The following is a 27,978-nucleotide window of genomic DNA, read 5'->3' on the forward strand; positions in this document are numbered from 1 at the left end:
CTGTGGGGCAAGGAAAACCCCTGGAATTACTCTGGAGGAAAATTCCACGAAAAAACCCGCCCCAAAACAGCCAGGGTTACATAGGAACTTTTTTCGATGAAAACAGTTTTTCAAAAAATCTGCATTCACCGGGAATCGAATCGACGACCCTTAGAACAGCGTTGTATCAGTAACAAGCACGCTTAATACTGAGCCAATGCCGCTCATGAGTAGGTATGTTAAATCTTATGTGTCTGAGATCTAGCTGGGCCGAGTTATAGTCGACTTTTTGCAGAAAATCGATATTTTACCTATTCAGTTTGTTTATAAGTTTTTCAATAATCCTTTAGCCGTATTGGCTGTAACACATGTCAATAGCTTATTAATGAAAGAGTATTTGTGTTCAATTTTCAGTTTCTGGGATCATAGTGGGCCATGTTACAGTTCACCAAAAATTGATATTTTCCTTGTTGTCTTTGTTTATAAATTTTTTAATCACTGTTCATCTATGTTTACAATAATATGTTCCGATAATTTACTACTAAAAAACGTATGTTTTTTTAATTTCAAGTGTCTGGGATCATGCTGGGCCGAGTTATAAGCTATTTTATACAGTAAAGTGATATTTTTTTTGTTTAAGTTGTTTATAACTTAGTTATTGCCAAATACTGGCCATAAGTTTAGTTTAAATACTTATTTCATATTGTTAATAACTGCTCTGAGCTGTGGTTAGCATCATTATTCGTGATTTTGTTGAATCATAGGGTCCCTTGACACCTTCTATTCGATCCTGGTTGGCCGCTAACTCTGGCTGCCAGTTGCAGGTTTATGTTTAATTTGTGCAGTCTCTAATAAATAATATATAATCATGACGTATTATAATAACAGTTCATGAGTATTTATTAAAAAAAATTATGTTTACTAAAAAAAAATAATATTAATACTAGAAATTTTAAAATTTAGAAAAATTGTTTTTATTCATCAATCTATTTATAGTGAGAATAATTTTAATTTTATGCATTTACAATATTTATTTTTTTGTTTTTATTTTTTTCACATTTAAATGAAATTATGAGCTCACGATGTCTTTGATCTCGAGCTTTAACGCCATACTTCACTCTTCAAATGTTATAACCCATCTTCGCGCTATCTCAATATTACAATGTAACACACTTTGTTTATTCAATATCTTTATTCTAGCTTAGTCTTCTCAAGTTAGTTAAAAAGCCATTGTTTTATTAATACATTGAAGTTCATGTGAAATTGGGTTAGTATTTTTTATACTATACCTGTGAAACAAAATATAACCAATTCTTGAATTTCTTAGACATTGGTTTTTTCTGAATTTAAAAAAGTGCATGAGTTAAGATCTGTAAAACATAAAATATTTGCATTCATATAATTTATAATATTCAGAATAGTATTGATGAATCATAAGATGAATGGTTGAATCTTAGGTAATAAATGATACTTAAGAGAGAAAACCCCATGATATAATTCCAAAATCTTAAGACTAACATACATTTCTCTAAGATGTTAACAACTATTTGAAATAAATGTATCCGTATATAACTGTTTGTTTAAAAAAAAAAAAACATTCTTTACAATGGTAAAATTTTATACAGCAGAGCTTTGGAAGAAGCTTATGTGTATTTATAATTATATTCGTTATTAGTCAAAATCATTAGAAATTCAAATAAAAGTTAGCATTACTGATTATAGAGCGCTATCAAAAAAAAATTTAAAAGAGCTTTTTTTTTTTGTCTCCCTCTTCCCCTATATTAGCGATGAGTTTTTAATTTTTTTTTCAAAATATAATAAACGAAAGTAAGTTATACATTTTTATTGCCGTATGCTACTAATTTTTAAGAATAGCCGTGTTGTAGTTTTTTTGTATATAGTCTATTATGAATGTTGTCCAACTGGTAAACTAAAATTGTTGAGCCATAAAAAAATACTTTTACTACCTAAACAACATTTTTTACATTCGAATGCCGTGTCACAATAATGTAGATAAATGGCGTGATAGCGATTTCGAGATTTTTCTTTATTTACTTTTATTAGCTGATAATATCCCTTAATGATGATAAATATTTTTATTATTATTTTATGAATTCAAGGCAAATTAGATATGTATGATCAAATCGTTTTATTTGAACGTGAAACTGAATATGTAGAAAAATTACAATATGAACTTTAAGTCTTAAAAATAAATTTACATGATATAGACAGTAGATTGAAAAAAAATTTTGAAGTGTAACTACGTATTTCATTACTCTATTTTACAGGGACAGGCATGGTGTTGACGCCAATCGTGAACTTTTAATTCTCTCATCATTTTCTGATTTTCTTTAGCACAATACGTTAAATGCAATAGTTATATTTCCTGGAATTGTAATAGCTTTATCTTTGCTTTATCATCTAAAAGTAACACTTATCAATTTTATAACTTTCACTTTACATTTATACATACTTTAATTTCAGAACTTATATTTTCTTATCTTATCTCTTTTCCTACTCTCACTCATATAACGACTACAAGGTATATTTGTATAGTTAACTTTAGTTATTCTCTCCGCTATTATTGTAATAAATCAGATACGTCTCAACAAGCAAAGAGCCAACAACAATTGCGCTCTGAGCTCCGCTGACTGCTATTGGAAATACATACGCTATTAAATAAACGCTATTTTAAACTACTACTACTCAACAGTTTATTTATCCTCAGTAATTCCCGAACAATCAATATTAAGATCCCCGCATTCGTCAAGCATTTTTTGCTTGAATGTAACATTTTGGTAGCAGAGCGTGGTTCGGGATTGCGAGAGTGACATTTGACTGTTAAAAAACTAACACAATATACGCTAAGTGAAGTGAACATCGTGTTTGTGTGCCAGTCAGTGCCGTGAAATTTTGATTTTGTGTAACGTTCTAGCACGGCGGGCGGCATGGCAAGTTCGGCTGATGCATTACTCGCACGCCAGGAGAACCTTCAAAACGCTATAAAAAATGCTTTGGCAAACCTTACTAAGTTGGGCACAGCAAATTATTCTAACGCCGTTATCAAAGTTCGTATGAATAGCCTGGATACGAATTGGAAGGAATTCAAAAACAATCATCTTACTCTTCTTAGCCTACAAGAAAATCTAAGCGAGCAGGATTATATCAAAAATGAGGTCTACGCAAAAACCGAGGAATTTTATCTGACTGCCCTTGCTACTATGCTGTCGCTTCTCGAGACCTATCCTGCGCCGAAACTTCCGACTGCCGCATCGTCTTCACAAGCTCCGTCAGCACCTCTCAAGCTACGTCATCTTCGCGCAAACTACCCGAGATCAAGTTGCCGACCTTCACGGGTGACTACAAGTTGTGGCCAGAGTTTCGTGACTTGTTTACTTCTGGCGTTTCTTCCAGCTCGTTATTAAACAACGTTGAAAAGTTGTTTTATTTAAAATCGAGTCTGTCCAGAGAAGCAGCTGAGCTCGTCCGCGGCATCTCTCTCGAGGGTGACAATTTTCAACGGACTTGGGACGCGCTGAAGGATGCATTTGAGGTGCCACGCGTGCAAGTTGATGCGCTATTAAAAGGCTTCTTCTTGATGAAGTGTCAGTGGTGAGGATGCGGCAGACCTCCGTCGGATCCTTTCAACCGCCAAAAATCTTGTCGAAGGCCTTAAAAATCTTAAACGGCCAACAATTTCAGACGACGTCTTAGTTTATATCCTTGAAAATAGACTGGACGCCGTAACACGTCGCGATTGGGAAAAATTGCTCGGAACTCCGAGAGAGCCGGCTGCATTCAGTCAGCTGACTGAGTTTCTCGAGGGACGCATCCTGACGCTGTCAAGCGTAGCCTCGAGCAACAGAAAAGAGCAGCGGTCAATAGGCATGCATGCACACCAGGCATCATACAGATCGAAGGTGCCGGTATGTTCTCTCTGTTCCTTGCGTCATCAGCTGTGGACTTGTGAAGCCTTCAAAGCCAGAAATCCAATGCAAAGGAGGAAATTCGTGCTTGAGAAGCAGTTATGTGAGAACTGCTTGGGCTCTCACGAAGTTTCAACCTGTCACTCTGGGAGGACTTGTTTTGTTTGTGGGACTAAGCACCACACGTCTATACACGTTGACGCCTCAACAAACACCCATGTAGCTGTAATCTCTGCGAATTCTTCTGTGCCGATTCGATGCGACGAGCCTCTCAAAGTTTTGGTAAGAGAAACAACATCTTTTGCGCCAACACTGCTACCCACAGCATGGGTCAGTCTGGTGCGGACGGATGGCCAGGAACATTGTGTTCGAGCGTTGATCGATCAAGGATCACATGCTCGTTCCTGTCGCAACGCTTGGCCAACTCACTGCAGCTTCCACGCAGCCCTGCTTGTGTATCGATCGATGGAGTAGGTGGTGTTCATCCTTCAGCTGCCCTTGGCCGAAGCAGGATCACCGTCAAGTCTCGATGTTCTCCCTACTCTCTTGATGTGGATGTGCTTCTGCTCGGGGCGGTCACGTCATATCGACCTCGAGTGCATCGGCCTACCGACAAATGGCCTCATCTACGTGACCTGTAGCTTGCCAACCGTTTGGATTCACCATCTAGTGAACCAATTGAACTGCTACTAGGCGCTGCAATGTACGCCCAAATAATACGACCAGGTCTTCGTCAACCTCAGCGTCCCGACGCACCCATCGCTCAGCAGACTGCATTGGGTTGGATTGTATCCGGGCCAATCGGGACATCTAAGCAGCTATCAACTTTATCATCGAATTTCGCCAGTACATCGACGCATCATAATTTTGTTTTTTCATAATAAAATGGCGGGCGGTATGTTCACGCTAATCGTGAACTTTTAATTTTCTCTCTTTATTTTCTAATTTTCTTCAGCACAATACGTTAAATGCAATAGTTATATTTCCTGGAATTGTCATAGCTTTATCTTTGCTTTATCATCCAAAAGTAACACTTATCAGTTTTATAACTTTCACTTTACAGTTATACATACTTTAATTTTAGAACTTATATTTTTTTATCTTTTTCTACTATGACTCATATAACGACTACAGTGTATATTTGTATAGTTAACTTTAGTTATTCTCTCCGCTATTATTTTAATAAATCAGATACGTCTCAACAAGCAAAGAGCCAACATCAATTGCGCTCTGAGCTCCACTGACTGCTATTGGAAATACATACGCTATTAAATAAACGCTATTTTAAACTACTACTACCCAACAGTTTATTTATCCTCAGTAATTCCCGAACAATCGATATTAAGATCCTCACGGTCGTCAAGCATTTTTTGCTTGAACGTAACACATGGAGTTGACAGAACAGGAATATCTTCTCATGCAGATTTTTCTATCTATACAAATGCTGAAAATAGTAAATGGATAAGAATTATAAGGTATTTCACTCACAGACGATTTGACAGCATCTAAAAAATTATTAATTAGTGTACCCCGACATTGCTGACGATCTGAACGATAAAAAGGAGAGACATTTCAATTATCTTCTTACACACATTGGTGCTAGTGGCTTCCATAGAGACAATTAATAAAATATACAAAAAAAATTTTAGAGACCTCTGTACTTTGCCAGAATACAAAAGCAACGCCTTTGAGAACAAAAAATCTTTTATTATTGTTACTTAATTTTTACTAAGAATCTATTTGTGTGAAATTTTTTTTAGAAATGACATATTATACATAACGTTGTGAGTCGCAAGTCCCCTTAATTTAAAGTTGATAGTTAAGTTTATAATTAAACAGTAATGTACCTTTCTTATGTGATTTAGTTAAAGATTTTAATAATGAAAATGGAGACATTGTGGTGGCAATGACAATAATGATGATGATAAAAACGTTGATGATAAAGACAATGATGATGATAACGATGATGATAATTACGATAATAACGATGATGGTAATGACAATGCCGATGATAGCAATGGAAATGATAACAATGACAATGACAATAATAATCATGATGACGATGATGGTAGTGATTATCACGAAGACGATGATGATAATGCGTAAGACAATGATGATGAAGATGATGATAAAGATGATGATGAAAATGACGATAACGATGATAGCGAAAATGAAGATGATGATGAAGATGATGATAATTATGATGATAACGATGTTGATGACAATGATGACGATGAAGATAAGCGATTAGGTCGATGACAATGATGATGATGACTATAACGCTGATAATGAAGACAATCATGGCAACGGTATCGATGACGATGATGATGATGATGATGATGATGACAATGACGATCACGACGATAATGATGACAATGACGATGACGACGATGATGATGATGATGATGATGATGAGGACGATGATGGTAATAACGATGTTAAGAATGACAATGATGTTAATTATAGAAATCAAATATTCGACTTTAATAGACTAAGGCTAAAATAATAAGCTAGCTTATTGCGAGCTCGCTTGTGCACTTTGTTAGTATGTTTGCTAGTCAAAATTATTATAAATCATCAGCTTGATTTACATGAGTATGTGTTTTGGCATAAGTAAGGAGGCAAATTGTAAATAACACCTTTTTTTTGTCACACTTGGTATCGGCTATTGACATTCAGATGACCGAAAATGTAGACTGATCATAAACACATCACTTACTAAGCACATTACTGACCAAGCTTGCCAATACTGCTCTTTACGTTGAGTATGGAGAAAGAATTAACGACTGTCTATTGTTCATAAATTTGTTTACGTTTTATATAATAATTCATTGTATTTATTTGCAGTTCACTATTTAAATGTTCTTGAACAGAACGTTTAATACACGTTTTGTGCACACACAATACTTGGGCTACTATCCTTTCACTGAGTCAACTGTTAAAACTCATTACAGATTTCTTTAAGTAATAATAGAACCTTAATTTTCGTCTTTTTTAGGGTTTGGATTAGCTGATTTTTTGCAGTACAAACAATATTGTAGAATATCGTTATTTTAAAGATTGAAGAGTATATGAGGTGTACGAAATAAAAATAATAAAGAAAAAAATCAAACCAAAGTTTTCTGGTTACATTATGTAATGATTTTACTAATTATTTGATTTTGTTGCGATATAAGCGTTAAGTATTGTACATTAATTTTAAGTATTTAATAAATTTTTCTTTGCACTTGTAAAAAAAATAATACATTATTTTGCGAATTTTGGAATGAGAATACGAGTCGAAACATTTGCAATGAAATGGAAAACGCAATAATAAGACATATTTTAGTCTTACAAAAGACATACTGAGATCAAAAGAATTTTGATTTATAGTGCAAGTCATGGAGTTGGTATTTGGCCAGTTTATGTCAAAAGGAAAAAAAAAAAAATTATTCTAAAAGTAAGGAAATTAAAAGAATTTATAAATCAGTGAAAAATAGTCTCAACACAACTGTCCTGTCACTTAATTAACTTGATAATTGAATACTAGCGTTGACTAATGTAAAATTATTTGTTAAGTATGGCCTGGTTTGCCTGCTCTATCAACGTCATATGGCAGTGACGGCGTCTGCCACTATCAATAAGCTCGAGCAAAAAAAGAAGAAGAGCAGTACAGTGACATCTTTACCCTACTCTTTCATTTACTTCTCGTCTGCCTGTCCTGTTGGTTGTGTTTTATTGAGCATTTTCTTATTTCAGTTAGCTTACCCTTTAAGATAAATTATTAAAAGTAATCAAGATACAGGTTTTGATTAAATGAGCTAGAATACAAGGATACAAAGATAGTGTTAGGTAGTTGCATATAAGCTCCAGCAGAAACCGTTTGGAAGACCTGAATAGTGCGTGTAATGCTAAGCAAGATATTTTATAAATCAAAGACACGAGGTATGTTTAAAGTGTCTACTCGATTAAAAACTACTAGATATTAACGACAGAAAATTTTCTTTCATAGACCAAAGAACGCAAGACAAAGTGTTCAGAATATCTGAAAAACATCCAGGAGAATAAATTTTTCTAGAATCTGAAAGAGAAGAATTATTTTTAATTGTGACTGGCATGGCAGTGTAAAATACGAAATAGGTAAAAATTAAAGTAATAACATTTTTTGTTGGATTCTGAAATAATTTGATATTAAAATATTCATACTTCTGTTTGTAAAAATACTGCTTTTCAGTTGTCGTTTGCGAAAAGTAGCAGCCTAATTTTTAAAGTACTACTCTCTTATTTATTGTCCACTGAAAAGAGAAGCTTCTCTAAAATATTAAAAAACATCAAAATTTTGCTAGTTGTTGCCAAAAATAACATCCTGCATTATATAGTTAATTAACCTAATACATTCTTGAGACATGAAATCATTGACTGAAGAAACAGCTGGAGTAGTTAGAGAGATTGCAGAAAAAAAACGATAAAGAAAATAAACAGTTAAAATAATAAAAAAATTTTAGAAAAAGGGTAAGTGACAGATCAGATTTTAGCCCAACACCAATTTTCTCTAAATTCTGATGAGTCCCCAGGTTAGAGGAAAAATCTAAAAGAAAAGCTTGATTGGAATCTAGCAAAAATAAAAAGTAACAGTAAATAGAAGATTTTTTAAAAATTAAAGAGCAAATGGGGATTTAAGGTAAATTAAAACAAACTATAAATATCTACATGATAATTACTTTTCTAAATTAAGTTTAATACAAAATTAGAAGATAAAATAAGGAAGCTAAAAATAAAGTTCTAACTTATAAATAATTGTTATAACAATGCGTTACCAAAGACGACATTAGACAAGAAAATGATAAGAATTGGAAAAAGTTAGAAGAAATTGTAGACAAATTAGTTGAAAATGCAATAAAGAAGAGGTTTCTTTATACTGAGCACTTGAAAAAGGTTAATGTGTGGAAAATATAGGAAATTAAAAGGGTCAAAAACGAGATGAAGAAAAGAAATCTAATGATAAATTAATGCCAGTTGAAGTAAAATCCCTCAATACTAATACCGTAAACAAAGAGATGCTTAGTTAAACAATCAAAGACGAATTAGCAAAGATTAACTTATCAAAAACCCTATCCCAAAATTATACATGTATCAAAGTATCAAATCGGGATGTAGCCAGGAGCACGATAATTGAATAACTTCAAACTCAAACATTCATTCGCTCGTGGATGATTTAAATTCTGCACTATTGATTACAGATCTGCTGTATGTAATAAATGAAAAGGCAACATTATCCAAATATGAAGGCAAAGACAAACTGGGGAATAGAATACAAACATAGGCAAACTGTCGGTTTGCATGCAGAAGGCAAAGCCTTCGACAACATCGGTAATTCTACAAAAACTATCCTATTATCAAAAATAGAAAGGGCTAACACTTGAAATGGATTTTTTAGTGTACAAATACTTTTTTTTCCGTTGCCTGTGACTATCATAAGCAAAAATGTTTTGGACCCTGCGGGATCTATTCGGGCAACATTTTTACGACGACCTTTTTTTATTTTATTTCAGAAAACCAGACGCTTTACGGGCTCTTATAAAATCTTATTTTAACCAAGGTAATGGGGCTGTCAACAAAAGACCAACTTTGCTCTTATATTTATAGTATGCAATTACTTAATATAACCATTTATTCAAGTCACTACTTAAGTCAACGAGACAACATTAAAAAAAGATACTCAGCGTTATGGGCTCTTAGCAAAAACAGAGCGTTACAAGCTCTCATAGAATCGTCAAAAAGACGATGTTGTGACACACTAAATGAGAATTAATCTTTGTTTTTGCACTGATATCATATACAGGAGAAACTGATTTTAATTCATTACCTTCCGAGAACTAAACGCTTTGAAAAAATACATGACATCCTCCAGCAGTACGGGCGGTTAGTTGTTATTTTAGGCGGACTGAATTTGGAACTTCGCGATCTTTGCTTATATAAATGAGAAAATCTGTGACAATTCTTGGAGCGTGCTCGATTTTTGTAGAATACAAAATACCCAAATGAAGACTTCAAAAATTTGTGAGAGCGATTTTTGTAAAAACACTAAATTTATCACGTTTTGGTCTCGCAACTTAAACACCATCCAAATCTGAGATACGATTTCTTTTGTCTTTCTAAATTGCATAGAACTGTTTTTAACTTTATAACATCATGATTCTATCTTCTAATAAAAATTTCAAAAAAAAGATGGTCAAGTGCTCAAGAGAAATTTGGCAATGACAACTCTAGACTTTGTTGGAAATTTGCGTTGTACTAAAAAACTAAGTTGTACCATTTTAATTACGATGCTTTGTGTTCTACAAAGGTCGAGCATTATGCAAGGATTTTTACCTCATTCTGATCAGCCAGGCTCGCAAATTTCTAAATTTAGTTTGACTAAAATAACAATTAAGAGCCCGTAACGATTAAATGTGTCATGTATCATTTCGAACCATTAGGTTATTCACTCAGAAGGTGAAAAATTAAAATAAATGTGCACTGTACAGATGAGCACGTAATGCTTACGTTATTTATCATCGACTTTGATGGTAACTTGTATAAACGATGATAGTAAGTATGTGTATGATGTAAATATGAAAAAACCCGACTTTTATTGATAGAGCCGTTATCTTGGTTATATTAGATTATATAAGAGCCTGTAACGCTCCCCTTTTTTGAGATAAAATAAGAAAGTTGTGGTAAGAATTTTTTTGTGCAGATCTTACAGGGTCCAAAACATTTTAGCTTATTGTAGTCACAGATTGCGAAAAAAATTTTTCTGTGATAAAAGACCCATTTCAAGAGTTAGCCCATTCTGGCTCTTAAGATAAATTTCTTTTTTGTAGAATGAGCTATGGAGCAGTAGGGTTTGCCCTCTGCGTACACGCTAGCAATGGTAAATAGAGATTTTCACTGTATATTTTTATGACAAATCTGTCTTCGCAGCTTGGTCAAAATACTCTTTTGATTTATTTTATACAGTTAGCATTTTCTTAAAAATTAGGGTTAACAATGTCTATAAATAAATCCCTTGATCAAAAAATCAAAAGTTAGTATGCATAAAAAAAACAAGTTTGAAATTTTTATAAAAAACGAAGATGAATACATTCCTTGATAAAAAAAAATCAACAACAAACAACTAAAGTATAGCGGTTATGAGGACCACAGAAATTCTAAAAACAATAAAGTGGACTGTGGAGGGTAATAAACGCGCTTGAAACAATCGATATGATAAATAATATTTAAAGAAATATCACATTTATATTTCTCCCATGCAGTATAGAATGGTAGTTTTTATACCTGGTGGCACATGTCATCAAGGCAAGCACCAGGCCCGAGGTACTCCTTGTGATTGCTCCTGTTGGATGCGTATCAGGTGTGAACACTATTTTTCCTACTAAGGGCATACCCAATCCTCAAAAGTGCTAAAGGTAGGAAATAGTATATTTCTTACCTAGGGCAGAAAATTCAACTTGCGTGCCTGAAAAACGCGGTTGTTATAAGTTTCTGCCCAAGGTGACAACGACATTTTTTGTATCGACGGTGAAAAGTACAACTTTGCTCCCATGGGCACACTTTCCGCTTGCTAATTACTAACTCTCGCTCGCGATTTGTCTAGAGAGACTGGACAACGCGGCGATAATTAAGGGAGGGGGGCCCTTTTGGGAGAGACCCCCCCGCGTTGCGGTGCCACGAAGCCTTCGTCTCTCTCTCTCACTCTCAATAAGCGTATACACACATACGCGAGCATACCGCCCACCTTGATGCAACCACGTCAAAATGAATTGAAAAAAGCGAGATAGAAAAAGAGCCTGTAGGCGGATAGAGTTAAGCCTACTGCTACGGTGAGAGCTAGCGCAACTTTACAATAGTGTTAGTAGCTTACCCTGGCCATGGGCTGACATGAACATGAAGGATTTACAAATTTCGCAATTGAGAATAAAAAAAAAAAAAAAAAAAAATACAGACAGAAACTCAAATTAATTAATGGGTTAGTAAGTGAACAAAACTACTGATTAGCACTGAGTTTATTTTGATTGCTCGGAATAGCACTTCTCGAGCTCGGGTTGAGTTAACAGTTTAACAAGCTTCACAATTGGTCACGAAACCGTCGAGGCAGCCGTCTTTACCGTGGCTACGCGCACAAGGTTGTCCGCCTCGGCCTGCGTGGCAATTATCACACCTAAGGGCCAGGTGGCTGGGGGCGCGAGTTCATCACGCACGAGAACGACGTCTCCTTTTTGTAAATTCATTCGAGGAGTCTGATACTTGCATCACTTGAGATGCTGGTGTAGGACCTTCTTCCTCCAGCTGGACCAAAATAAGTTACGAAGGTCGACAAGTAGCTTCCAGCGGTTGGAAGGTGACATTGACCTCTGCGCTTTGTCAAATGGCTCGGGGTGAGAGAGCAGCACAGAGCCGACCAGGAAATGTGCCGGAGTGAGGGCGAGCTCGCCCATAACTTCATTGCTCAAGGCGCACAGTAGCCTTGAGTTGAGGCAGGCCACAATTTTGGCACACAGCGTCGACAGTTCCTCGAAGGTGAGCCTTGTCTCGCCGATCACGCGCTTGAGGTGATGCTTTGCGCTTCGGACGGCGGCTTCCCAAAGCCCACCAAAATAAGGAGCTCGAGGGGGGATGAAGGACCAGTCTGTCCCTTGAGCTGCCAGCTTCTCGGAGATGTTTGAAGCAAATGAAGAGCTGGCCAGCATGCACTGAAGCTCGGAAGCTGCGCCTTTGAAGTTCGTGGCGTTGTCCGAGTACAGCACAGCGCAAACTCCACGGCACGCAGCGAAACGAGAATAGACTGCAAGAAAAGCATGAATTAAAAGGTCAGAGGCTACCTCGAGGTGAACTGCCCGCGTGACAGTGCAAATAAAGACGGCGATGTAGCCTTTGGTTGTTTTGACACCTCATCCTCTTTAAAACAGGACGGGGATCGGTTCCGCAAAGTCCACACCCGTGTGCGAGAACGGATGAGACGGGGAGACTCGTGCAGTCGGCGGTTGGCCCATTAGTTGGCTAGGGCTCCGTGCAGCGTGGCGCATGCACTTAACACAGCGGTGGAGTACTCCGACCGCTAGGCGCTGGCCCCGTAGAATCCAAACGGAGCGACACAAGTGCAACAGCATCAATTGGACCCCGCCATGAAGAGTCCACTGGTGAGTTTCTTCGACGAGTCTCCTGACGATTGTGTAACGGCTTGGCAGGATGACGGGGTGCCTCTTGCTGTACGGAAGCGCTGAAAATCGAGGCGGCCGCCGACTAGAATGACTCCGTTGTCGTCGATGAAAAGCGACAGCCGACGGAGAGGGCTGCGAGCGGAGACAGAGCTGTCACGCTTCAAGCTTTCCAGCTCGCTAGCAAAGTGATGAATCTGAATAATTCTAAAACAGAGAAGAGTGGCGAGCCGAATCTCTTTGCTTGAAAGAAAGAGATCAATCGGCTGGTGTTCTTGGAAGATGGGGCGAACGCGCCAACGCAGCTGTAAGCTAGCATCCAGACGATCTTGTCAAAGCTGGAGAACTTTTAAGGAAGGCACTGGTGCACAAATACGTCCTTGGGTCTCTCCTCCTGCGCCGCGAATACCTGCAGCTGGTCGTTGGGAGTGGCGTCTGCAGCTTGAGTAGGTCAGTTCTCTTACTCCTGTGTGAGCCATACAGGCCCGTACCACTGAAGAGGAAATTGAGTGAGCGCCGAAGGCGCGAGGCCTCGGGTGGCGCAATCTGCGGAGTTGTCGGCGGATTTGACGTGCCTCCACGTAGCTACTGGCAACTCGGAGAGAATCTCGCTCGTTCTTTTGGCGACGAAGGTTAGCCAGTGGGCCGGATGAGTCTTCAGCCAGTCCAGCACCATGCGTGAGTCTGACCAGAGGTGGATGCGACTCAGCTTGATTGGTGAAGCGTTCGACACGTGCTTGGCCAACCGTAAGGCCAGCACTGCGCCGCACAGTTCGAGTCTAGGCAACGACTGAACTTTGGTGGGCGCCAACTTTGTTTTTGCAAAGAGGAGCTGAGCAGAGCGATTCGGGTACACCGCATAAACTGCTGCTGCATAAGCTCGCTTCGAGGCGTCAGCGAATCGATGCAGGTGCTATTCCTCGGCTTCAAGGCCACCCAGCCACCGCGGGAGGCTAATGAGCGAGATCTGTTGCATCTCACTCCGAAAACGCGTCCAGCGTGACTGGAGATCGTGGTGCAGCAGCTCATCCCACTCGAGGCTGAGGAGCCAAATATCCTGTAAAACAATCTTTGCCTTACGATTATCGGAGCTAGCCAGCCAAGAGGGTCGAAGAGTCGCGCAATCTCTGACAGCACGACGCGCTTGGTGATTTCATGACCGGCGAGCACCCCCTTTGGTTTGAAGGTGAAGGAGTCCAAGCTGGGCAGCCACTGCAGGCCCAGTGTTGACACGGCGTCGTCCTGCTTGAGGTTAATGGCCTTAGCCACCACTGCTTCAAGCCCCTCAAGGATGAAGGAGTTGTTGCTTGCCCATTTGCCTAGCGTCATGCCAGCGGATGACAGTAGCTGAATCGTCTCTTCACGCCGATCGCGTGCTTGGTCCAGCGTGTCCGCTCCAGCAAATAGGTCGTCGACGTAGAGTCGACGGCGTAGCGTCTCAGCGGCGTGTGGGTGAGTCTCGGCGCCGTCCGTGGCGAGAGTTTGCATGACCTTGAGAACCAAGTAAGGCGCAGACGCCGTTCCGTAGGTGACAGTCGTACACCGATTGTCCGTGATGGGCTCAGCGGCGGAGGCGCGCCCGAGCACTCGTTCCCAGTCCCTGTCGTCCGGGTGTACAAGGATCTGTCGAAACATTTGGACTACGTCCGTTGTGAATACAAACTTAAAGAATCTCCACAGCTTCAACACTTGAGCAATATCCGCTTGAAGCTTGGGACGTGCCAGCAGCAAGTCTTTGAGCGAGATGCCGTTTGAGTCCTTTTGCGACGCGTTGAAGACTACGCGCACCTTACTCGGATTCTCGGGCCATCTCACTGCATGATGAGGCAAATAAAAGGATGGCCTGCTGAGCTCGTCAGCTGGCACGGGTTCCATGTGCCGCTGGTCTATGTAGTCCTACATGAAGCTACTGTAAGACTCAGCGAGGTCGCTATAGCGATGTCTGCGCTTCTCGGAGCGAATGAAGCAAGCAGCGGCGATATCTCGAGAGGCGGAAAACTTTGGCATGCTTTGGAAAGGCAGCTTAACCACGAAACGACCATCGGCGTTACAAAAAGAAGTCTGATGAAACGACTCCTCGCATTTGCTCTCGTCGCTCGTGAGCAAAGATTTGCGTGGCACCTCCTCGATTTTCCAAAACTTCTGTAATTCTACTGCAAGTAGATTATCAGTGTGAATGTGAAACGCGCGGACGTGCATTGTGTTGCTTGTGTCAGCGCTGGCCAGGGAGGCCGTGAGCAGCCATCCGAAAGCGGAGTTCTGAGCTAAAGGGGCACCCGCTGGACCGCGCTTTGTCCCATTTTGAATGACCGACGGATAGACGTCGGCACCAAGGATGCAGTCTGTCTGTCGAGACTCGAAGAACTGTGGATCGGCTAACTTGAGCCCTCGGATATGAGGCAATTTCGAGGTAACCGCATGCTTGTAAGGCAGAGGCTGAGAGAGCTTAGGCAACACTAACGCCAAGACCAAGATCGTTACGTTGGATTCGCCTCGGGGTGCCACCTTGAGCTACACGAAACTACAAAGAAGTCCCAGCTCTAAGATCTCGTGATGCGTAATGAAAGAGCTCTCGGCCCCAGGGTCAACGAGAGCGCGAATGCGCAGCCGCTTGCCGTTGGGGCCAATAGCGATTAGTTCAGCGGTCGCAAGAAGAATTGTGCGACCAACTAATGCATTGTGCGCAGCAACTGGAGGGCCGGCAGGCTCGTCCGAAGGATTGTCATCCTTGCGAGGGGCGCTAGCGCGCGAGGAAACCTCCTAGTTGCGCGGCTTTGCTATTCTCTCGAAGTGCAACTTCGAGTGGTGCTTTGCATCGCAAGTCACACAACGATTGGGAGAGGGGCATTTTTCCACAAAATGCGACGCTCTCAGGCAGTTTACGCAAAGCCTCTCGCGTTTGCATAAATCCCAGCGCTGCAATACCAGCATGGATTTGAAATCGCGGCACCTATTTACGTAGTGGTTGCTTTTGCAAGCTACGCAGCTCTTTGTTGTCCCAGCGGACTTGTCCGTTTGCGCAGCGTTCGCCCCGACGCGTTTAGAACGATCGCTGTTTTGTTTTTATGCCAAGTTAGCTTTTCCGGCGTCGCTCGACTGCGGGCCGACGTGAGCCTGCTCGAGTGCGTGAATTCGGCGCTCCAGGAAAGTGGTTAAATCTGCGTATGAAGGAAAGCTAACCATTCGTTCCTGCGAAACTTCCCACGCCTCGCGAGAAGTTAAGTCGAGCTTACGAATGACGCAATGACGCAATGAACAACAGAATAATTAGTTTGCTCGATCGGGCAACCGAGATCTATTAGCGCGCGAACTGATTCCTCCATACGATCCATCGTTTCGTTAAGATCCGCAAAATTGCGAGCTTTAACAGCTGGAAGCTAAATCAAGCTCTCGATACCGTTAAACAAACATATGCGCGGATTATTATAGCGACGAGTAAGCTTTGTCCATGCGACCTCGAAGTTTACGTCTGTGAGTTCGATACCCTTTCAGACGTTGCGCGGCCGCGCCCTGCACAGCATTGAGCAAGTGCTGCAATTTTACTATCGGCGGGACGGTGGCCTTCGAGACGACAAGCGAAAAAAAGCGCTGCTTGAAACCCTCCCACTCCTCTTGTTTACCCGAGAACGTTGGCAGAGCAATCCGCGGCAAAGACGCGTATAACTCCGCAGCATTAGCGTTGATAATAGGCGTGGGAAGTTGACCGGGAAACGGCGCGGGGCCCCTGAGCTCCGAAATTCGCGTCAAGAGGCGCGCTTTTGCGTCGCTATACGCCAGCTCAACTTGCGAGTATGTATCGTCCTCAAAATAGCTATCGCCAGCTAGCTGCTCTTCGTACTCGAGCAAGTCCTCGTGTCGAGAAATGAAAGTTGACCAATAGTTCTCGAGAATACCTAGCCGCGTCTCGAAATGTGGCAGAGTTTGTTTTTCTACGGTGACCTTGACGGTCGAGTTGTCGTAGAAATTTGCTATATTTGCTATATTCGCCGTCAATTTTGTCTGGGATCGGTAAAGCTTATCCATGCTGCTTAGAGACGTAAGTGATTAACGCGATCAAAACAACGACTCGAGAAGTATGCTTGTGAGTCGCGGCTCACTGCGAGGCCTCGTGACTACAGCGAACAACAGAGAAAAGGGAGCGCGCTAATAAACAAACGCTCTCAAAATAAGCGACTAGATGTATCGGCGTACTCGCTCGATATAGCACGATCGGAATGTGGCCTTGAAGTCTTCAAAAACGAAATTCGCCAAACAAGATGAGATAATTGTCTACTCACAGACCTTTTTCCGTTTGCTCTACTTATTGTAGCCGAAGAATGGCTCTCGGAAAAGCTGGTGGTGAAACTGATGAGACGAGTAGACAACAGAAGCTGCTCGTTGCGATGCCACCAGGAAGCCCTTCTGTCCCGGCTAGCTGCACAGCTCCGTTATCGAAGATTTCCTCATGTTTGTCGAGTTCCGCTGCTCTCGTTCAGGCAACCACGCTCTGCTACCAATGTTTCGTTTCCAATATGGTACGGTAATAGTAATAAACCAACAACCAAAAAATGTCATCAAATTCATAGAAGATCAACGAATGTTTCGAGTCTGATTCGAGCAACTAGTTACTAAGCCTACTACCCACTCAAAGAAATTCGGTGGAGATAACAGTTGTAAGTTTGTTATACTTAATGGTTTGATATTTTTATTACTTACTCTGAACTAAGCCAGTTGTATAGACACTTTAACCTTACTATTTTTTACAATACGGATATAAACAACAGTGGCATGAGCTAACTTGAATGCTTTATCAAAACCATGAATTTTAAATAACTCAAAATCGGGTAAGAAAATATTCCAACGAGGTACAGTAATTTTGTTGAACTGAAGCTTCTCCTCTAATGAATGTCCCATTTAGAGGCTACTTACAGCAGCAAAAGATAATCCCACGATATTTTAAGCAACTACAGTAACTAAAAATAAATTTTACCAAGAATGAGAATAGGTAAGAACCAACCTAAGGGATTAATGATCTTGGCTGATTGAGTCGACAAGGATCGCTTTGTCCAAAACTGGAGACAAGTCTCAACAGCAAGTTTGAATTGAAATTCATCACTACTTGTTTCATTTCGAGCTTCTAGGTCGCAATGGACTGTTATCAAGGTCGCGGGGGGGGGGGAACGTACCCTTTATCGTTGACAAATGCCTGTAGAGAGTAGGGAGAAAATAAAACGCTCAACACGAACACTTCGATAATAGGAAACAACTTGTATTTTTACAGCAAGTATAAAGATAAAGGCGATTCAGGAAAAAAGACCGGAAAATGATGCTAATAATTAAACAAATTGAAATTACGGACTGTGCTCAGACAAAGGAGAGAGAGGAAAGCTCTCCAGGGGCAGCGTGCGTCGCTTGGTCAGTGCGAGAAAAAAAAATGCCGATCGAAGCAGACAAGGACTTAAGTCACGCTCGTTCTAACGCTCTTCGATTGCAATTAACTCTTGCTCGCGATTTGTCTAGAGAGACTGGACAACGCGGCGACAATTAAGGGAGGGGGGCCCTTTTGGGAGAGACTCCCCCCCACCTTGCGGTGCCACGAGGCTTTCATCTCTCTCTCTCTCTCTCACTCTTAATAAGCGTATACACACATACGCGAACACTAATAGGGTTCCAAAATAAGCCAAAAACAGAAACTGTTGCCCCAAAACCTTAGGATTTCCGAGTTTTTTCAAACTTCAATTCATCAGGCACGACAGAGAGCATTTTGGAAGAATTCGCAAACCATTTCCTAAGAGGAAAACTGACTAAATCAGCTAAGTCTAATAGCTCAGTACTCTTACCTTACTTTAACTATTGAACGAGCACCACAAAAACAGTCATTAACGTAACTTCTCTAAAATGATTTTAGCAGTTCTGGCACGGGACTCAATTCTATCAGTTGTTATCTGATGAAGAGCATGAATGACGAGGTATGGCGAGCTTACTAAGCCATGAGTAACCGTTGAAAGACAAAAATATATTAAATGGCTCAGACGATTTTTAACAACACAGTAAAGCCTGAAAAATCTGATCATAAGGATGAACGATCTGCCGGAACATTTTTTTTTTATGTCAGTGGTGAATGCAAATTTATGAAACCGCAATTAAAAATAATTTCAAAGAGATTTGTTACCAATTGAAACTTGAATGTAAAACGGAGTTCCAGAAATTTCGTATCGATTTTTGAATATACCATTAAATACAACTCGTAGCTTCGAAATTTCACCGTTAGTATACTAAACACTATAATATGACAAAAAACATATGGCAAAATCAGGCTCAGGAATTTTCTTAATGAGCCCTAAAGCTATGTACTTAGACATAAGCTCATATTAGGCATTGTAAGACTTAGAGTTTTTTTTTTTAGAAACTTTGAAGTAAGGAGTTGTAAAGTAATTCTCATACTCAGAATCCTTAGGACTAAGCATAGATTTTAAAATCAGCCAGTTAACCGATCTAAACCTTTGTACAAATTCAAACAGACTAGAGTCTTCAGTAATATGTAAAGTGACTGAGCTCAGGTTTAAACCACCTCAGGCATGAAGCGAACAAGGGGGTGGCAAGGGTACCGGCTTCAAGCCGAATTATGCCAAAAATCAGAGGTCCAAAACCAGCAAAACGCAGACTCCTCATGTTGACTGACCAGTCCATTATCCTGGCTACGGGGCTAAGATATGGGGAGATGAAATGAACTATGAAAGGAAATAATTAAGGCTTGCAAAAGTCCAAAGAATAGAAGCTTCGAGTATAACCTGCGCTTACCCAACAGCATTACAAGCTGTGATAATGGTTATAGCTGGTCTTATCCTCATCGATCTCTTTGTAAAGAAATGGCTATTGAAAGATATCACAGACCAGGACCTAGGAAGAAAGGAGGCAAAACAAAATGCTCGGAAAATGATCTGGGAAAGATGGCAGCACAAATAACAAGAGGAAACTAGAGGTTGATGGACGGCACGCCTGGTACAAGATGTCAAAAAATGGACTGAGCGAAAAGACGGAGATGCAGATTTCTATCTCACCCAACTCCTCTGAAAACACGGTTATTTCCGCTCTTACCTACACAGATTGCAGTAATCACAGACGGCTACTTGTAGATATTGTGGACCTCAAAAGGATGACACGGAACATTCATTCGTTGCCCGTGCCAAGTAGTAACCTGAACGAAACGCGCTGCAGAAAAATATCGGAACGTTCAATTCCGACAACATGATTAATGAGATGCTACTAAACGAGGAAGGATGAAATGCAGTAGCCCAATACATATACTCAGTCCTCCAGGCCAATAAAGAAAACGGTTTCTTGGATGAATAAGGAAGACCGGTGGGCTGCAGGGCCCTTGTTTCTGAGAAGATCACGGTGCGACGGTTTTTAAAGTTATACTTCTATAAGTGCTCTCTGCCCTACGGAGTAAATCAACGATTTCTGATTGGTAACCTTGAGAAAAAGAAAAAGTGTAACGGAAATAGATTTTAAGAACAATCCAACCCCATTATGCAAGTCAATGATTTGAGCAGAATTATTTTTTTGCGTGCGCGTGTGTTTGCAAACTGTATTGCATCCACACATGCACACGTAGCTTTCTCCATACCAAGCAAGTTCAACTTTCTGTTAAAATTCATACTTGGTGGCCCTATTATAGAGCTCACTGTAAAAAATGCTGTAGTAAAACCACTATGCTCAGCATTGGTAAAGTAAAGAGCTATGCTCAGCATAGGCATTTTACAATCAGTTCGTAAAATGTTTTCCCGGATACTAAAATTAAGTGTCAAGATAGTAATGTCCAGCGAAGCCGAAATCTTCCGAAATTTTTCGCGATCGCGAAGTAATTTTGCTATCCCAAGCGTAAAAGTCATATCTTGGATATGAGAAGCACTATCGTACTGTTCATAGTTCCATTTTCACCAAAAGGGTTATGTTATTATGTCTTCACATTACATACACACACACGCGCAAACACACACACGTATTATTTTCACATTTATATGAATATCTTTATTACTGTGTCTGAATAATATTTATAGTTCTGCATAGGTTCATAGATGTACTGATTTTTATTTTAATCATACTTGACCCCTTCTTCTTTGTGTTCTTCCTTGTGTAAAAAAAAAAAAAACATACATCTATTTGAAAATAAAACAGGCTTATCTCCATACAAACTTTTGATACAAACAAAAGTGAGGGGGTGTATACAAATCTTATAAATGCAATTTTAAGTGATTATTCCATGAGGTAACATGTTGAGTTACGAATTTTTAAAATTAAACATGTGAAAGAGGGTTCTGTTGAACGATCTACAATTTTTTTGGGTATTTCTTATGGTATTTATGGTATACTTTCGTAATTAAAGTCATTTTTGACTTAAGGACGTTCTTCACATAGTTAATGGAAAAAAACTTCAGAGAAGTGAGAGGAACGCTAATGTGTGCAGTAAAGGTAGCAATTGTTTAACTCATGTAGATGTACTCACATACATGCTTTTACGCACACTTCATTTCCTCTTTCTAAATTCGTTTACAAACCAACTTGTGGGTCTATTTGAAAATTTGATAGGTTTATCTAAAAGTAATCTTTTGTACCCAAAAAATTAGGAGATTTTTACAAATCATATAAATGCCGTTTAATCTTAAATATCAATTTTTTGAAATGTAACATGTATAAAATACTGGTATAGTCAAATAAGCTGCCATTTTTTGAAATTTTTCATGCTATTTCAATATAGGTTTAACGTTTGAATAATATCTGTCAAAAAATCTGTGAGTGACGAACATCCTGAAGGGACATTCACTGGCATGTACTACTATGCTATTGAAAAATCTTATAAGTATGTGATAAATTTGAGTGTGATGTTACAGATATGAATAGCGTAGGCAGTATGGGAAGTTGATTTGAAACCATCGGAAGATTTGATGAAAGCGCACAATCTTGTACTGGCCAGCCTCAATATTATTTATATTGTATTGTGCCATAACATATTGTTTATAATTATTAAGTTATTAAGTAGTGAAATATTCATTAAAACCACACCCAACTTATGTAGGTATACTCATTACAACGATGATTGCACCACCTTTGTACACGGTATCGTTTCATGAAAGGTATATTTATGTTTATAATTATATCAGCCGTATAATTGTATAGAAGTATAACTTCTTAATTGAGTACCCAAGCACGCACTGCTCACTGGTTTTTTTTTCTTTTATTTTTTTTTTTAGGGCACTGAGCTTGTGGGGAAGAGGTTCCTCGGGCGCTAGCGTGAGACAGGTTAATAGGTGGAATGGCAGCCTGCATGAGCGCTTAAGTGCGAGTTCACTCCTAAAGACCACTTTGCTCTTTCATCCTCCAGCTGGTGAGCGGTATCGTCTGGGGGGGGGGCTGTTATGAGGGCCTTATAGAAACCAGCAGGGGGTCGGCACCACTTGGGTGCAGTTGCGAAGTAAGGAAATAAGCGAAAAAGAGACCTGTATTAGCATTTGATCGTAAAACGGCTCCTTAAAAAATCCTTTTTTTTGTCGAGATTCCACGTACTTTGCAGTGGATATACAATTACTAGGGGCATACTGCTCTTAACATGAATAAAGGACAGGTGCTTAGGAAAAATGAAGCTAGAGAATGCCCTACTAAACACGCACACCTGCACGACACGACGGTTATGAAACCACAAGAGGAAGACCGTACCAAGAGCTAAGTCTCAGAGACTGTGGCTCGAAGGATTAATACGAAAGCGGGATACGAGCTAGCTTAGTGGGTATTCAGTCAACATTGCTAAGACCACTGTAGCGAGAAATAAGCATCCTTAGGTTGACTGCAGGTCCCACAAAGGAAAAAAAAAAAAATAATAATAGCAATAATAATAATAATTATCATTATAGCAATAATAACAACAATAATAAAAATTATAATGATAATACTAACAATAATACTGATATTATTAATAATAATAATAATAATAACTATAATAATAATAATAATAATAATAATAATAATAATAAAAAGAAGAAGTCCCAAAGAAGATAAGGACTGATTTCAAGCCAGAAGAGGCTGAGATCACAGTCAAAGGAGTCACTATAAGTGAAAAGAAAGATATTCTTTTTAAAGTAAGAGCAGTAAAGGGCAAAGGGAACCTAGTTAGCAGTATATCTAAGACTGTGAGGGGGCTAGGATTCATAAAATAGAATGATATAGAGATAACGCTTAAAATCTAGGATCTGGATCGGATTAACGAGAAAGCCAATGTAAAACTTAAATTCAGTAGAATTTCTAATTGCTTGCCACAGATAAGAACAGTGTCGCTACTAGGAGCGAATAAAAAAAGGGCAAAAAGTAGCTCCAATAAAACTGTAGATATCAACACCAGAAGTATTGAAGAAATGAAGAGGTTGTTAATAGGCCTTATAAGCTGCAAAGTAAGGAGACGGATTAAAGTCATCAGATGCTACTAGTGTTTAGGGTACGGACACATAGCCTGAAACTGCGATAAGTAGAACTGGTCGAAGCTATACTTTCTAATGCTGCAGCTACAATCACTGCAATGAAGATTTCAAGAAGAAAACCCAATGTTTCGCTTGCAGAACAGAAGGTGCTAAATACGGAGCAGATAGTGGTTGCTGCACAGCATTTAGGAAAGCGCTGCAAGAGTCTAAGAATAAAGTGCATACAAGGCGCAAGTAAAGTCCAAGCGGACGAAAGCGGCATGAACATTGCAGACCTGAGCTGTGCTGACTCACCCAAGCCATTAACAAGGCGAAGCAACGAGAATTAATGTTCCCGCAAAACAGCAAATGACTAGACAGACTAGATAGACGGTAACATTACGACAGTGACGACACCCTGATGAAAGGGAACGTCAATAAGTAGCTCCGGCTCGAAGCATTAATGGGCAAGCAGATTCCAAGCTGGGTGTGCCAGGAGATAGGTCTTGCTAGTTTAGTGGGTATTTAGTCTGTATTGCTAAGAACATCACAGTAGAAAACATCATTTTCAGACAGTCTGCGAGTTTCACACAGGAAAGGAGTTCGTGTCCCCTCCTATCGTGCGTCAAGGAATTCTGGACGACGTCAAATGAACAAAAAAAAAGATAGTAATGATAATAATCGTAATAATAAAAAAAAAAAAATAATAATAATAATAATAATAATAACAATAACAACCACAACAATAAAAGAAATAATAATAACAATAATAACTACAATAACATTAAAAATAATAATAATGATGTACCGTATAAAAAGACGATAGATGTACTGTAATTTGGCAAAGTAAGTATGCTTAAGAAGACAATAGTGCTACTTAATATTTCTAGTATAAGTACTCAGACTAGATGTTGTGGAAGAAAAATAAAATGTAGATATAAAATCACTTTTAAAATGACTATAATAAAATAACTGAGATATAGAAGCATTAAAATTTTGGGAAAACATATTTTTAAGATTAGCCTTGAAGTTTAAAAGCAAGTATATACTGACTTTTTTACCACGCACTAATTATTTACAAGAAACACACCATCCCTACTTCTAGTATATATTGTAAATCTGGTTATTTGCTGCATCTTCAATAAGAGAAATGGTGCTCGCGACTGGTACGCCTCCAATTACGGCAAGTACAAGGAATCCCCTGAACTCTGCTTGACAGATCCCTTAGATCTAATGTTTGCTCTAGTGACACGCACCACCAAGTATAAAGACTATGGTAACAATTTTTAATAATTTTTTTCTTAATTACAAGCATTGAAAAAAATGTTAAGATTAAAACACAATCAAACAGTAAGAGTATTTTGAAGACTATAATTTTTTTAATTAAAAAAACCTTGTAACTGATATTATTTTAATAAAAATATGTCATGTTTATTAACATCTTGGTAAAAAAACTTTAGAGCGCGTTGAATGTGGTGGGGGCATGGCGAACATAAAGGCACAAGCACAATATCTATCAACATACACATGCATACGAATTACTGCAAAAAAATAAATGTTACATATTTAAAAAAAAAATCCAGAACCTCAAACAGTATGCCCTTTTTAACAACTTTCTATATAATAGTACAAAATTTAAAGATGACCAATATTCGATAGTCAAAGTAATTCTAGCATCAAACCTTTTTTCTTTTTCTGTTGGTACAATTATTCACCCCAATTTTTTTAGAAATAAACTGGAACCAGTTATGTTGGATCCCACAAAATTATACTTCAATTTAAAATTGTTACTAAACAACTGGATACAGATAGTACTAATTGGTTTAGTTCATCGATGTAACAAAAATTGATATTTCTTTATATCTTAAGAACAAAAATTCAATAAAGATTGTAAATGTAATACTTAATGTTCACGTACTTCCCCAAAAGCTCCTCTTCCTATTACTTTTAAAGGCTCAAAATCTTCAACTCCTAGCCGTGAACGTTTCAATCTAAGAAATTCAGTTTCTTTTTGGGCATGTTGTGATCTTTTTTCCTGTTTTTGTTGTTCCGACAAAGCTTCATCCTTTAAAGATTCTTCTAATTTTGCCAGTCTTTGTTTCCTCTCAATGTGTTGTGCAATAAGGTTACTGTAGTAGTTTTCTAAAGTGACCTATAATAGAAAAAATTTATGACAAAATAACTTTTACTCAATACGAACACTAAACTTTCTGTAATTAGTTATGAAAGGTTTTGCGAATTTAAAAATAAAAAACATAACACTATATATTATTGACATTATATATTAAAACTTCTACGCCTTGTCGGGTGTTAACGCTATATGTATGCATATATCAATACTTATACGTCCGGAATGCATAATATTTATGTTACCGATATACAAATGTATATAATAGTAACAATAATTTAAAAAAGCTAGACATAGAATAAGTTCTTATAACACTTTAAACATCACTCCGATAACACAGTTCACTTGCCAGAGTTTTAGTATTAATGAAAGAAATTCTGTAATATACGAACACTGCGCTTAGTCAAAAAAGTTGTCATTCGTCACAAGCACAATCATCACTTAGTTAAGTATTCCTCATTATAACAAAAACCAACAATTGTTTATCTCACTTAATTGATTGGTTTATTTATTTTTTGTTAAGACTATGAACATAAATTATGAACCAAGGCTTTTATCTACTAAAATCTTAAATACAGTTACTTAAATTGTTATTTGTGTATACATAAGTAGCAAGGGTGAGTAATTTCCAGACACCTCTAACGTCAGCGTCTGGCGCCGTTAGTCAGGCCCAGGGTGAGTGTTTTGTCGTGCTGTTGGAGGAGGGTGAGGAGCGGGGTCCCTAGCTGGGAAATTTTGGAGACTTTGAGAACGGGTGAATAATTACCAGACACCTCTGACGTCAGCGTCTGGCGCCGGCGGTCGGGCCCGGGGTGAGTGTTCGGTCTTGCTGTTGGAGGAGGGTGAGGAGCGGGGTCCCTAGCTGGGAAATTTTGGGGGTTCGAGGAGTGGCGCGGTTTTTGAAATCTGGTGGGCGTTGGAGGTGGGGTGGAGAGGTAAAAATATAGGACTTCTGGAGTGACCCTGTCTCCCTTGCATCTTTGATGTCTGCGAAAGGTGATGTCCGAGACATGTGGTATTTCTTTTGTTTATCGATGCAGGAGAAAAAATAGCGCTAAAGTATCAGGATAGTAAGTATGTATGAGAGGTATATTTGTGAGGGGTGTTAATGCAGACCAAATGTCATATACTCCTAACTAGAGGTTATTATCTTCTAGCAACAGACCTAGTTGTAGGGAGAGAAAATCAAGATCTCAGAAGATTAAGAGAGCTATTTTATTGTTTTTTGGTTTTCGTGAAAGAACCTGTTTTTTAAGTGATAGTATGCTGTGAGGGTGGAAGAGCCATATGTTTTCTAACCGACAGAAAGAGGGTTGAGAAATAAAATAAGCTGTGTCAAGTGGGTAGAAGAATTATGGGAGATATGAGAGTCAAAGAGCTATGAAATTTCTTAGTTACGAGAAAAATTTTAATGTATAAAGGGGGGTGAGGGATGGGGAAACATATGTGATGTGATGCAGTATGGCTCGAATTATGAGGGGGATAAGAAACAAAGATTGGAGGGAAAGGAAGTCAAAGGAGCTATAAAAATTAATGTTTATGGGCTGCAGTTCTGTGTGCTTGTATCAGAGTAAGTTGTCTTGAGAAAAAGACGTAAAATAGAAAAAGTAAAAATGAGAAATATCCAAGTTATAAGTTTTAGTACATTTATTTATACCTTCTTGTACATAAAAATTATTCATTCCACAACTTATACCTTACTTCGTTTACAAATATTTTTACACAGATATTTTCTAACTCTAAGAAAACAATTTCAAAATAATGTTGCAAAAATACACTGTCGGTAGGAGACTGAAACTTTTTTTTTACAGTTTCTTTAATTTGACCAGAATTTTTCTTCACAGCACCTTCTGTCACCGAATCATCAATTTTTTTACTGTATCGGTATTTTTCAGCATTAGATTCATTTCCTCGGTGATGAAATTTTTACATTTATTTACTAATATCGTAACACGTTCAATACGATGAAGTCTTTCATCCACACCCACACTTGCAGCTGCGAGTCCACAAAAGGTTGGTTTCTGCATCACTACTGTAGTACCGTAAGGTTTCTTTTTTTTACACCCATCTTGCTTATTGTTGTTCTGGTAAAAATCGAATATAATAGATTTTGTTCCATAAGATGTGGTAAACAACAACTCAATGTCACTAAAATGTATTCGATCTAATACTTGGGCAGTCGTATTATTGAAATAATCTTAGATAACTGCAAAATGATTGCATTTCACTCCACATTTTTGAACTAAGATTTAACCCTTTCGTGATTTCATTCCTTGATAAAAGAATCAAAGGTTCGAACACTTGTTTGTCAAAATCATAGTATAATCCAACTTAGA

The 27,978-nt window shown here is 38.7% G+C and overlaps 1 protein-coding gene across 4 annotated transcripts in view; it reads right to left on the bottom strand.

The window, feature by feature from the left end:
• Window positions 1-27,978, bottom strand: part of trc (Serine/threonine-protein kinase tricornered) — a 952,993-nt gene that overhangs the window by 629,893 nt on the left and 295,122 nt on the right. For all 4 annotated transcript variants that reach the window (XM_089592301.1, XM_089592302.1, XM_089592300.1 and 1 more), the window contains one exon: window positions 25,433-25,666. In XM_089592301.1, coding sequence (XP_089448427.1) covers window positions 25,433-25,666 — 234 coding nt within the window. The remainder of the gene's footprint in view (window positions 1-25,432; window positions 25,667-27,978) is intronic.

This window comes from Copidosoma floridanum, unplaced genomic scaffold, assembly GCF_036245765.1.
Source record: "Copidosoma floridanum isolate Cflo_tuat_1 unplaced genomic scaffold, Cflo_Japanese_pri ptg000016l, whole genome shotgun sequence".
Classification (NCBI taxonomy): domain Eukaryota; kingdom Metazoa; phylum Arthropoda; class Insecta; order Hymenoptera; family Encyrtidae; genus Copidosoma; species Copidosoma floridanum.